Raw genomic sequence first — 14,208 nt, forward strand, 5'->3', positions numbered from 1 at the left:
ACACACAAAGTCATCTTTTGGTAACATCTTTTCTTTGAAGAGTATATGAATACAGGTTGACTTAGGAACTGGTGACTGTAAACATGTTTTTATATAAAATATCATCTTAATATTAGATTCCATGAAAATAACAATAGCAAGATTTTAATATGATCGAAACATACTTTTAAACATCCTACTAGAAACCACATCATTTAATTTGTATAACAATTCTATAAAATTGTATTGAAATCCCATTTTTATGTCCATTTTACAGATGAGGTAACTGAGGTAGAGATTACTATTTAGCAAGATGGCACAGCTGATGATTAATACAGTTGAAAGGTGAACCCGATCTAATGGGCTCCAGAATGCATGCCTTAACTGCTATGCCACATAAAACTTGGTAAAATCAACAAAGCAAGCAAAATATGTGAAATACAGCCTAACACAATATCAGAATTTTAAAAATTCAACATTCATCCATTTCATTTCTTTCATGTGCACTTTCTATCTATGCTCATGAATACACATTTTTTAATAATTCCAACAGGAGTGCTCTACAATTTTCTATTCTATTTCAAAGGTCATTAAAAATGTCAATGTTGGGATCATTTACAAAATTATTATTTCAATATCTCCATAATACCACACTGAGTGGACATGCCACTCAATCATTTGGGTTGATTCCAGAATCGCAAATTCATCTTTTTATTTATTTTTTTTTTTTGGCATGGAGATATCTTTACTTTTTCAGAACATTATCTTGAGAAAGCATTCTAGAAAATGAGGTTGGAGTGGTTTAAAGATACAAACACATGTACAACTCTTGAAACATGTACTGTTTATAAGGTATTTTATTTGCCTGATATCTATCATATGAAAATTGAGGATGATTAGCAACTTCATCTTGTCTAATCATTCTGATAATATATTCTGTTATGCTGAAGCTCAGTCCCAGAAGCTGGGCCTGTTTATGGGTATTTTGCTGCAGGAAAATAACACAGTACAGGTGGCTACACATGAAGTCAACATTTAGGAGTAAAATATTAAGCACTTGGAAAAAAAGAGAAATATTATTCCAAACTAACAATTTGGTATCTCTCTTCTGATTTATGTCATTCTAGAAAAAGTTGTAACTCTGCCTATTAGTGGATTAGATACTGTCTGTGTTGTCAAGAGAGCTAGATTAAAATTAAAGAACAATGCAATTTAATCATCAAAATGTTTTCAACAACATAATTTTTCTAGGAATGATTAACATGATCACTAGCTGGAAGGGCTTTACATGTTGCTAGAATTATTGCATATTACTCAGACTAAACATAACAGTCTGTGAATGAATTATGCTAGAGCATAAATATGATAAAATGTGTGCCTTTCCAGAATGTTGAAGGAAGTCATTAGTCTTTCCATCGTTTTTGATATTTAATGTTTAGTGATTCATACTATTTTTTCATATAATATTATTGTACATGTTAAAAATTAAGAGTGGTGCTGTCAGGAAACTTCATGAGGTATTTCACATACAATCTAATATTTTCCATAAATATTTCCATGCATACACATTCACATCTTATCTCAAAGGAAAGCCTATGGAAAAATCTGATTTAGGCATTCTGAAAAAGATACTTAGAGAAAGAAAACAATGACTAACAAATAGCAGTCATGTAATACATTGAAATTAATGGTTTTGCCATTAAAAGGAGCTACCAATAACACCGCATAAAAAGATGATCTTCCTTAATGTAACAGCACCCTCTATGTTCAAGAGTCTACAGTAGAGAGCAGAGTAATAATCAAATAGTTATCAAAACCTGTGTTTTCCACATCAGGTTTTATACCTAAGGGTGAAATTTTCTTATTTATCCGTCAATTTTATAGTCCACCTTCACAAAGCCATAAGAATATAATTAAGATTTTATAAGAAAAAATAAAATAAAATTTTAAATCCACAGTTGTCAATTTCATTGGAGAAATGCCATTGACCTATCATGTTTGGATATTAAAAGCAGAAATGATTTTTTGAGCCAAAAAATAATGCATTTTAATAGACATGATTAATGTTTAAAGGTTTACTAAGTAGCAGAAAATTATTAGACTTTGACATAAACCACAGGTACCAATTACAGGTTTCATTCTTAATGTACCTCTTTACAAATTGCAAGGAAAGCCTAGCTAAATTATACAGAGAAATTTTACTAGAAAAATATTTCACTAGAAAGCTTTTTATCATAGAATTAATACCAGAGGAGGATATAAAACTATTGTCCAGGTAAAAACAAAACAAAACAACAATAAAACATCTTTTATTTCCTCTCTACCCTTTAGTATCTATAATGTGTTCATAAATTTTCCAATATAAAACTTTGGCTTATTCCACTAACTTTGCCCTCAATCTGTTAAAGGCATATAAAAATTACAGTAGTAAAGTCCAGGTTTTTTGAGGGCTTACTTAAATAGGAATAGTTCTAAATGCTTATTTGTCTTTATTAGTAATTTAAAATGCTTGTTCATTTAAGATACCTACAGTTTATGTTAATTGTGTTCATACTGGGACCATAAACATTTAAGAATACTGAATTATCTAACATAAAATGAAATGCAAAAAAAAGAATGATTCTTGTTTGTTTATTTATTTATTTATTTATTTAGAGACAGTTTCTCTCTCTGTTGCCCAGGATGGAGTACGGTGCTGTGATCAGAGTTAACTGCAGCCTTCAACTACCATGCTCAAGTGATGCTCCCACCTCAGTCTCTTGAGTAATTGGGACTACAAGTAAGCACCACCATGCCCAGCTTTTATTATTATTGTTATTACTATTATTATTATTAGGTATAGACACAGAGTCTTGCTATGTTGCCCAAGCTGGTCTCAAATTTTTAGATTCAAGCAATCCTCCTGCCACAACCTTGCCAACTGCTGCGTTTACAGACTTGAGCTAATGTCCCCAGTCCAAAATTGATGTCGTGATTAAGGATTTTTATTCTAAACTTTACATTTATGCAACTGTGGTGCTAAGTACATTGCTAACACTAAGAAGAGAAAGATGGAAATGGAAGAGTTTACTGAATTAGAAATGGGAGCAGTCCCAGGATGTTTCAAATGAATTAAAGTTTCTATCATATGCTTTAATTTTTTACACAAGTTCAAGACTATTAGAAGTCTATGACAATTTGAAGAAATAATTCTCCACATTGTTCTCAAAAACTGTCAAACTTATTCTACATGATTTATAATACAATGCTCCTGAATCTTGAATGTATAATACTTGAGATGAAAAAACAGCCAAACTAAAACAAATAAATTTAACAGAAGAAAAGTTAAACACAAATATGTCCAAGTTTATCCCTGTGACTTCCATCAAATAGGAAAACAAGATGTCTTATGACTAACAAGAAATTAACCACTGAGATGTTAAAATTTTTCAGAGATGTAAGAATAGAATCTGTCAGATCCAAAATACAAAGTCACAACCCTTCAAATCTCCAATTTCATCTTTTTTGAGAAAATCAGGGGCTTTAAAGTAGGTGTTATAGATAGAGGACCTATGGTTTTATTTAAAGGATGTGGTAAATGAATAAACTGCTTTGCAAATAATACTTATATTCTATCCTTAATATTTAGAAAATTATTAAATTGTTGAAGACATTTACTTTTCTAAATCCAAAAATGTAATTTTAAAAACATAAACTCTAAAATAATATAAGTTTAAATACTAAGAAAAATTAAAAGAGAGTGAATTTATTTACTTTTTAATTTCAAGGGTAGGGAAGAAAATTCAAACAACATATATTTGAACATTTTTGTTTAAGATACACTGAGGGGAGCCAACACTTACATATCAAATATAGAGCAAATATGTCTGTACAAGAACCAATTGCACAGAACAAAAGATAAATGCACAAATAGCTACTGCAGTGGTAGTACAGTCAATTTGAGCAGAGATGGTGTAAATATTTGAGTAGGTTAGCAGACCTTTGTAGGAAAGAGAGATTGACTAACCACTCATTACCATGTAATGTACTATTTAACTGAACATGACTGCATCCCTATAACCCTGAAAAGAGAAGTCTAAAAAATCAAGGTATTCATTATCCTAATAATAATATTTATTTGTGAATTTTAAATATCAGAAATAAAGGGCCTGACTTCAACACGCATTAGTGCATTAAAGAGATATAGGTCATGCTTAAAAATCAAGAAGGCTTGAAATCAACGACTTCTCAAATGTAGTGATTTTTAAATCAAGGTTAAATTGCTAGTCAAGGACTGAAAATACAGTGACAAGCATAGACAGTACCTGCCCTTGACCCTGTCCTTCCTTCACAAAAAGAAGTTGGATCTAAATGCCTCCTTCCATCCAATATTTCCTCTTGTCTGTCACCAGTGGTTTCCTTATTGCTAGATCCTGAGTCCCTAGCTCAGACAATCATCTCTATTTGCTTCCTATTCCAGCTCCTTCTATCTGGTCTTTCTTTGTTACAATTTATTATTTATGTTACACCAAAATGACATTTCAAAACCATCAATCCAGGTAATAAGCTCCATGAGGGAAAGGCCCCTGACAATGAGAAATTCACAGCTGTCTGTAACTTTTCATCAATGTACCAGCATCTGGTACGTAGTACACAAAGTAAGCCTTCAATGCATCTGGTTGAACGAGTGAATGAACAAATAAAACACCTATTTACTGCATTCCCTTCAGTGGCACCACATAAATTTCAACTTTGTTAATGTGACCTCTTTCTCCATATCCTCCCTACCCCCACAATGTACTCTATTATCCCACAACGCTAAACCTCTTCCAGTTTCTGCAATAAAACAAAACAAAACAAAAAAACAGCAATAACAAAACAAAAATACAAGCTCTCCATTTTAGTTACTTTATTTCATTCTGGAATATTCCTCTCTTTTCTGTCTTTCTTCCTCTAAATGTCCCTTCGTAAGCCTAACACCTACTCATTCTACAGTCTTAGCTCCCCATCAATATATCACCTTGAATCCTCCTCTCAAAGCTCCCAAAAATGAAAGACAAATCTTTCATGTTTAATTTATCCTAGAGCCTAATGCCGGTCACACAGTGTACTCTAAATAAATGTATATAGAAAGAAAAAAGAAAAGGAAGAAAGGAAGGAAGGAAGGCAGGAAGGAAGGACAGAAGGAAGGAAGGAAAATAAATGTCACTTAATTGATAATTAGTTAGAAGTTTATTCATTACTTTTGCAAATCAAAGTTGCTTTAGCATATGTTTTACAAAAGACACTTGCCCTCATCATTTACATAACCCAGTTTTTCTTAACAGATTCCAAGATAAAATTTTTGTCTAGCAAAGTAATAATCATATTTTGTTCATATTCAATAAACTCTTTTACAAACACTGTACAGATATTCAAATATGGATGTTCATTCATATATATTTAGAATAATTATAGTGCATTTAATCAACAAAAGAATCACTGATTGACAGTCTGACACAAGGGGACAAGCATGGAACTTCAGATATGTAGCCACCTGTGCTGAAATCTTAGACCTAACCAATTCAAGTTTTCTGACCTTGAGCTAGTTTCTGAAGATCTCTATGTCTCACTTTCCTCATGTAGAAAATACAGATAAAAGCACATTTTAGGGTTTAGAAACAATGTAGAGTACAAGTAAGATTGAAGGTGTTCAAAAGTAAGTATTTCAAAGTCCTTGTGTTGAAATCTATTTTATCAAATGTTTTTATTTTAATAGAAAGGATATTACAAAATAAAAGAAATTACCACTCAAAAATATCATAGTAGATATCTTTACATGCCTGTTGTTTTCCTATAAGATAATTAAGACTTAACCATGACTAATTACCATAGAGAGAAGTTTCCTGCCTCTATTGAAAATCAATTTGTGTCACATAAAGTGCAATAAAACATACATCACATTAGGTATTCAGTGTCTGGTAATCAATTCATTAAAATGATTTAAAGACGTATAAGTATATCATTGATGCCTTTTATAATGTTAATGAAGTTTTATCAGAAATTGTGGAAAACTTTTAGATTGATTATTTAAAGTTTAAACTCTTCATCTTTTACCCAACTGAATTTAGAGTTAAATATCTTTGGTTTGTGTATAGGATTAAACAGTATCACACTATTCATGGTGTTTAGCTAAGTAGATTAATTGGAATTATTTCTAAAATTCTTCTTAAATATCAAGTTCAATTCTAGGAACTAAGGGGTTAATAATAAAGAAAATGGATAAAAATCCCTACCGACATAACATCTTAACACAGTACCAACTTATTACCTCAGTTTCATAGGTCAGAAGTCAGACTGGTTTTGTCGACGTCTCTGCTTACCTTCTCACAAGAATGACACCAAGTTGCTAACAGGGCTAGGTTCTTACCTGGAGTGTCTGGAGAAAAATTTGCTTCCAAGGTCATTCAGGCAGTTGGAAGAATTCCATCCCTTGCAGTTGTAGACTGAGTCCTCATTTTCTGGTTGGCTGTCAACCAAAGGTCACTCTCAGCTCCTTGTGGTTGTTCCTTGTACATGACCCATTATATTTTCAAAGCCAGCAGTGACACACCAAAGTCTTCTCATGCTTCAGATATCTCTGACATTCTTTTTTGCTATCAATGAGAGGAAACTCTTTTTAAAAGACTCATCTGATTGAGTCAATCCCATTTAGATGCATAATCTCTGGGTTTTTTTTCCTTTTTTTATTATGCTTTAAGTTCTGGGGTATATGTGCAGATAGGGCAGGATTGTTACAAAGGTATACACATGCCATCGTGGTTTGTGGCATCCACGCTGCCCCCGTCACCTAAATTAGGTACTTCTCCTAATGTTATCCCACCCTAATCCCCAATCCCTGCTATCCCTCCCCTATCCTCCCCACCCCGCAACATGCCCCAGTGTGTGATGATCCCTTCCCTGTGTCCATGTTCTCATTATTCAACACCCACTTATGAGTGAGAACATGAGGTGTTTGGTTTTCTCTTCTTGTGTCAGTTTGCTGAGAATGATGGTTTCCAGTTTCATCCATGTTCCTGCAAAGGACATGAACTCATCCTTTTTATGACTGCATAGTATTCCATGGTGTATATTTGCCACATTTTCTTTACCAAGTTTGTCATTAATGGGCATTTGGATTGTTTCCAAGCTTTTGCTATTGTAAACAGTGCCTCAATGAGCATACACATGCCTGTGTCTTTATAATAGAATGATTTATAATCCTTTGCATATATGCCCAGTAATGAGATTGCTGGGTCAAATGGTATTTATAGGTCTAGATCCTTGAAGAATTGCCACACTGTCTTCCACAATGGTTGAACTAATTTGCACTCCCACCAACAGTGTATTAAATTCAACTGACTTGGGACATCTATTACATTTGTAAAATCCCTTCACAGAAATATCTAGATTCATGTTTGGTTGGGTATCCCACAGACATAAATCTTGGGAATAGGTATCTTTAGAATTGTGCCTACCACAAGAGATACCAATACTTAAAGAAATAAATGAAATATATATTATGTCAGATGATAATGGATATAAAAAGAATAAAACAAATAGAATACAAGAAATGCTTATGGAAAGATGACAAGTTAACAGGAACATTCCGTTTCCCCCTAGAATTTAAAGCAGAAGGTACTGGCATAAAGCTGCAAATGTCAAATGGGAAGAAAAAGGGAGGGATCTTGGCGGGAGCATCTAGTGTTTGATCACTCCACTCTTAATTCCTGTCAGTGGTTACTGGTAGACAAAGTGGGAGGGGCATCTTACAAAAAATATAAACTAAGCTGTACCAACTGAAGAAAAATACAAATGGAAGCTGTACCTATCTATCCTCAAGTACATTTTCTTTTCACCAGCCTGAATGTAGTTGTTATTATTCCAATACATGCTCTTACTCCGAGTCTTGAAACAGAAACTATATTTTCAAAACTATATTAGGATTCACAAAACAGATAAATTGTACCAAAGCATGACACACAAGACAAACTACCTAAGCTCAAACCCTTTTAATGTGTTTATTCAGACCCTATGTTCTAAGCGAATGCACAGATCAACTGATCTAACAGAAACTCCAAGACACATATATTTTAAAGATAAGACCACTGATCTTCTAGCAGCTTCTTAATTTACAAAATTATATTAATCCCTATGAAGACCATCTTATGACTAATTCCAGTATCCAAAATGCTATAAATTACCTTTTTTGACTCTCCATTTTGAGAATCTTCATGGTTCTTCATCGTTTGCATTTTCCTTTCCTGTAGCAAGTTAATAAACCAAACACCAGAGTGTCCCTAATGGTCTTAGGCTGGTAAAGCTTAACAATCATAATCCTCAGTAAGATTTGCCAAGTTTCTCATAGACACTGACAAGGATCTCAATTCTGTAATTGTGTGCACAACTGAGATACGTGACATTGCCCCCTGCTCATGACCACCCTGCCCATGATTATGTAGTTAAGTTTTACACTGAATCTGAGCTCCAACTATTTCACAGGATCCTCAATATTAGGCTTACTTCTTTATCCTGAGAAAAGAACACCCAAGACTTCTTGGTCACTTGATCGAATATGTACATAATTTCTTTTGCGAGGATTTTTCAAAGCATACCTTTGCCACTAACCATCTTTTCTGCCTGTTGATTGTCTATAAGGCTCTGTCTGAAAACCTTGGCCAATGTGTTTGTGTAAACAGTCAGTTAGTAAATGTTTTAGGCTCTGTGGACCACACCATTTCTGCTGTAACTACTCAACTCTACTGTAGCATGAAAACATCCATAAATATATGAATTAATGAATAAGTCCATGTTACAATAAAACCTGATTTACACAAATAGGTCTTAGTCTGAATTTAGCCTCCAGTACTGTAGCTTGTTACCCTTTGGTTTATAAAATGAAGTTCATCAAACTATACTACAAGGCTACAGTAATCAAAACAGCATGGTACTCATATCAATATAGAGATATAGACCAATGGAACAGAATAGAGCCTCGGAGGCAATGCCAGACCTCTACAACCATCTGATCTTTGACAAACCTGACAAAAATAAACAAACATTTATTAAACAGAGAAAGGATTCTCTGTTTAATAAATGGTGTTGGGAAAACTGGCTAGCCATGTGCAGAAAACAGAAACTGGACCCCTTCCTGACACCTTACACTAGAATTAACTCTAGATGGATTAAAGACTTAAACATAAGATCTAACACCATAAAAACCCTAGAAGAAAATCTATACAAAACCATTCAGGACATAGGCATAGGTAAGGACTTCATGACTAAAACACCAAAAGCATTGGCAACAAAAGCCAAAATAGACAAATGGAATCTAATTAAACTCCAGAGCTTCTGTACAACAAAAGAAACAGTCATTAGAGGGAACCAGCAACCAACAGGGTGGGAAAAATTTTTTCAATCTACCCATCTGACAAAGGGCTAATCTCCAGAATCTACAAAGAACTAAGACAGATTTACAAGAAAAAAAAAAAAAAACAGAAACAGACCCATCCAAAAGTGGGAGAAGGATATAAACAGACACTTTTCAAAAGGAGACATCTATGAGGCCAAAAAACATATGAAAAAATGCTCATCATCACTGGTCATTACAGAAATGCAAATCAAAACTACATTGAGATACCATCTCACACCAGGTAGAATGGTGATTATTAAAAAATATGGAGACAATAGATGCTGGAGAGGATGTGGAGAAACAGGAACATTTTTACATTATTGGTGGGAGAGTAAGTTAGTTCAACCATTGTGGAAGACAGTGTTGTGATTCCTCAAGGACCTAGAAATAGAAATTCCATTTGACCCAGCAATCCCATTACTTTATATCCAAGGGATTATAAATCATTCTATTATAAAGACACCCGCAAATCTACATTCACTGTGGCACTGTTTACAATAGCAAAGACCTGGAACCAACCCAAGTGCACATCAGAATAGACTAGATGAGGAAAATGTGGCACATATACACCATGGAATACTATGCAGCCATAAAATCTGATGAATTTGTGTCCTTTGTAGTGACAGGATGAATCTGGAAACCAAAATTCTCAGCAAACTAACACAAGAACAGAAAATCAAACACCACATGTTCTCACTCATAGGCAGGTGTTGAACAATGAGAACACATGGACACAGGGAGGGGAGCATCACACACTGGGGTCTGCTGTGGGGGAATAGGAGAGGGACAGTAGGGGGTAGGGAGGTTGGGGAGGAATAACATGGGGAGAAATGCCAGATATAGGTGATGGAGAGGAAGGCAGCAAAGCACATTGCCATGTATGTACCTATGCAATAATCCTGCATGTTCTGCACGTGTATCCCAGAACTTAAAGTGCAATAATATATATATATATATATATATATATATATATATATATATAATAAAAATTTAAAAAATAGAAAAATGAAGTTTAAAGGTGACTCAGAATAGTGTCTGGAGGCAGGGAATCTACGGCCCATTTGTACTGACTTCCAATAACTGAATTAAAAGGAAAACACCACGTCTCCATCCCCAAGTAACAAAAGGATCAGAGGTTACTCCCTTTGCAACCCCCACCCCTTTTTCTGTATTATAGATGAAAATGAAAGCACCTCAGATTGGTTGCAGGCAAAGTCTTCTGGTGTAACTTTGTATTAATAATTTTACTTCAACCTCTGATTGGTCACCTTCCACACCAGTCAGACTGTTGCATGCCATTATTTCATTTACATATGGTGTCAACTAAGGGGTAACCAGTGGGAAACCTCTAGAGTATATTAAAACCCCAGAAAATTCTGTAACCAGTGCTCTTAAGCCACTTGCCCCAGTTTGCTCCCACTCTTTGGAGTGTAGTTTTGCTTTAAAAAAAAAATTGTGCTTTTTCTTATTGCTGTTTGTGTTTTGTCTAATTCTTTGTCCAAAATGCCAAGAACCCAGGCACTCTCCACTGGTAATAAAGAGATGGAGACAGATAAGTGGGATAAATTGGCCTCCGTGCTGGAACGGCAGCTGACTGCTTCAAAATTTCATGTTCTACCACGTTCTTTGGACAAATTTTATGCCAGCTTACCTTTTCAAAACCTTCTAAGAATATTTCTTAGTATTGCCTTTGTGTTCTTATGAAACATTTTATTTAATTCCATGTGCCAGAGCTGGAGGTTTCTTTTGAGGCACAAACTGGTGATGACTAGTCTAGGGCCATATTCTGGAGACACATGTTGACATGGGTATAATCCTTACTGATAATTGCAGTTCTCATGAAGTCTTTTAAATCTGTGTTTCCTCCAGACAGAAAACGTGTTTCTTGTCTCATATTGTAATCTTAACTCATATGTAAATCTCCTTATCTGGTATAATTTCACCAAGGGCAATTTGGAATGCAGTGGCATTTAGAAGGACTTTTGATATTAATAAGGTTGTTCATTTGAGAGGCTCCATAAAACAAGCATTTAATGACTCAGATTATAAGGTCTCATATAATCTATTGAAACTTATGTATTTATATAAATGTAAAATGAAAATTAAAAGAAATTTTAAAAAATGTTTAACTCTCAATGCTTTAAATACTTCTACTCTTCTGAGGATTCTTTCCTTCCCATATCCCAAATAGCTCAAAAAATATTTTTTTGTTTTGAAATTCAGTGAACTAAGCTAAAGGCTCAAATTTTGGGTTGGCACTCAAAATTTTTAAATGTAACTTTAAAAATCTTTTAAAATTTGATTATAAATATAGAGTTTTAGAATTTAGCTTTCAAAGTTCATTAAATATTTCTGAAGAATAGATAATAAAGCTCTTTTTAAAAATTGGTGTGATTAATACTGATTTTAAAACAACTATGTCTTCTAATTTTATCACAGAGTAAACAGTATTCAACTTTCTATAAGGCTAGGGATTATTTTATCATGATATAAACTCTAAGTTTTCTATATCAAACTCTAAATTATCTATAGTGATTGGGGCCCAGAAATTTGAATTTTAGTAAGCATCATACTGATCCAGACTATCCATATACTGGATTATACTTGGACAAACACTGGGCCCTTATTATAAGATGCTCCTTATTTCACACATATAGCAGTGATCTAATCCCTTGAGAAAGATCCCAGAATATAGAAATAGTCTGCTTTTTTCCCAAATTTCTACATACTGCCTTCAAGGATAGGCACATATAGAAGAAAGTACTTTGTAGATTTCCAAAGAAATTAAACAAATCAAGTTAAAAAGTTATCAGTAGAATCTTAGCAAATATTAATCAAGAAGACCAAGATGATACACACATTTTATAAACCAGTTACTTAACCATTTATAAAGTGTTAGTATCAGAAATGTTGAACTTTGTCTATGACAGTAAACTAAGTACTGAATGAAATCAGAGAGGGTTTTCTGGAATGGGGTGTGTGTTGTAGGGGTTGGAGGGTAGAATTAAAAGAAACATAAATTTTCACAGGTGATGGAAATGTAAATCATAAGAGAGGTTAATATACCATATACACATTTGTCTAAAGTCGTTTAACTTACACTTAAAATCTATACATTTCAATCTAAGTTTTACCTTAATAAAGCCAATCAATCTATCAATAGACAAACACTGTGGCACAATGCTCTACTTTTTGCCCCATCCTTAAACCACCTCACAACTCTGGTTAGGTTTCTTGGAATTTCCTGGTTTTGAAACCACTAAAAAGATATCGTTAAGTATGTAGCAGTTCTGGAAACTCTCTGCTTTTATCTATTCTAGATGAACTTCTCCAAATCACCACAACGCATCACTCCAACATACAGGTTTTGAAAATGCTATTAAAGCAACAGTAATGTATTGAGAGGTTGGAACAGATTTTTGTGCATCCTTTTATCCAGCTTATGTTTATTTAGGCACTGTGTAAGAAGCAGAAAAACACAACATGGCTTTTACACCATCAAGGGGCTCAGTTTAGCCAGTGAAAGTGATTGCTTGACAATGGGCAGGAGTTTTTGTCGCTTCTGCTATTTTGAGATAGAGAGTAAATAATGTGTATACAAATTAGTTTCTCTCCAGAAAATACATCTCATCAGTTACACTATAGAAACCAACCTGAGGAAACTCAACAGAGGAAATCATCAACAAAGTGCTGTAAAGCATGACTTGACTCATAGAAAGAAAATGTACATAATATATAGAGAAATATAAATTTGCTATTGACTTATATTCAACATAACAGTTTAAAGGTCAGTTTTTCATTCTAACATTTAATTCTTTACATCTTTACCTTGCCACATATCAAGTGTAGAATAAAAACTGAGTCTATATTATTCATTTGAGATCATATTAAATGGAAGATAATTTAAAAAACCAATTAATACAAAATTACTGAACTGATAAGAATTTTAAGCCAAGAAACTCTAAGAATTCATATTTTAAAATAATTTTTTTAATTACTATCAGAAGAAAAACATTTCTATTTACAATGTCTAAACTACAACAAAATAGAGTAGGTGACAACACATGGAAAAAGTATTTAACTCCATTAACTTTATTCAAGCTCCCCTCTTATAAGCACTGCTGACTACCTAAGTCTAGTGATTTTGTAAATAATGGCAATCAGTAGCATTGTCCTTTTAAAGTAAGAGAATGCAGATTCATTAACATTTTATTTATTCTTAATGAATGAACATCTATATTCATAAAGTATAATTTATGTGTACAAATAAAAATTAAAAGTATGACCAGAATCCAGACATGCAAATAAACAGGCATGCCATATCAAAAGTTTTTGATTTAGTTTATGAATGAAATAACCTTATAAATAGATTATTAGAGGCCAACACAATGAGCTTGAAAATATGAGAATAAAATTTCAACAAGTTTCTTATAAATGTTATATATAACAACACATTTCAAACGATAAGCAAACATGATATCCACCAGAAAGAGAAACACACAGATGATTAAAGAAAAGAAGCGTAAATAAGAGTAAATAACTCTTTAAAAAAAAACCCTGCTGACAGAGAAACTATGAAGATAGATTTGTTAATGAGAAGAACTTTACAAACATTAAATTTGAGATAACAATTGTGCTAATTGTGCTAATATAAAATATAAATGACATAAAATGGGTTAGTAATAAACATAACAAAAAAGGAAAAGGGAAAGTAATACATAAGAAACAACTCCACCACATGCATTACATTCACACACACACACATTAATCAAGAAAGGACTGTTAAAGAATGATCTTCAAGGCCAGACACAGTCGTTCAC

General features: G+C 33.4%; 1 protein-coding gene across 1 annotated transcript in view; it reads right to left on the minus strand.

The window, feature by feature from the left end:
- Positions 1-6,492: 6,492 nt before the first annotated feature.
- SLC16A7 (solute carrier family 16 member 7) overlaps positions 6,493-14,208 on the minus strand; it is a 490,902-nt gene continuing 483,186 nt past the window's right edge. The window contains exon 7 of the mRNA XM_078336211.1: positions 6,493-6,593. Coding sequence (XP_078192337.1) covers positions 6,568-6,593 — 26 coding nt within the window. The 3' untranslated portion in view covers positions 6,493-6,567. The remainder of the gene's footprint in view (positions 6,594-14,208) is intronic.

The sequence above is a fragment of the Callithrix jacchus genome, chromosome 9 (genome assembly GCF_049354715.1).
Source record: "Callithrix jacchus isolate 240 chromosome 9, calJac240_pri, whole genome shotgun sequence".
Classification (NCBI taxonomy): Eukaryota; Metazoa; Chordata; class Mammalia; order Primates; family Cebidae; genus Callithrix; species Callithrix jacchus.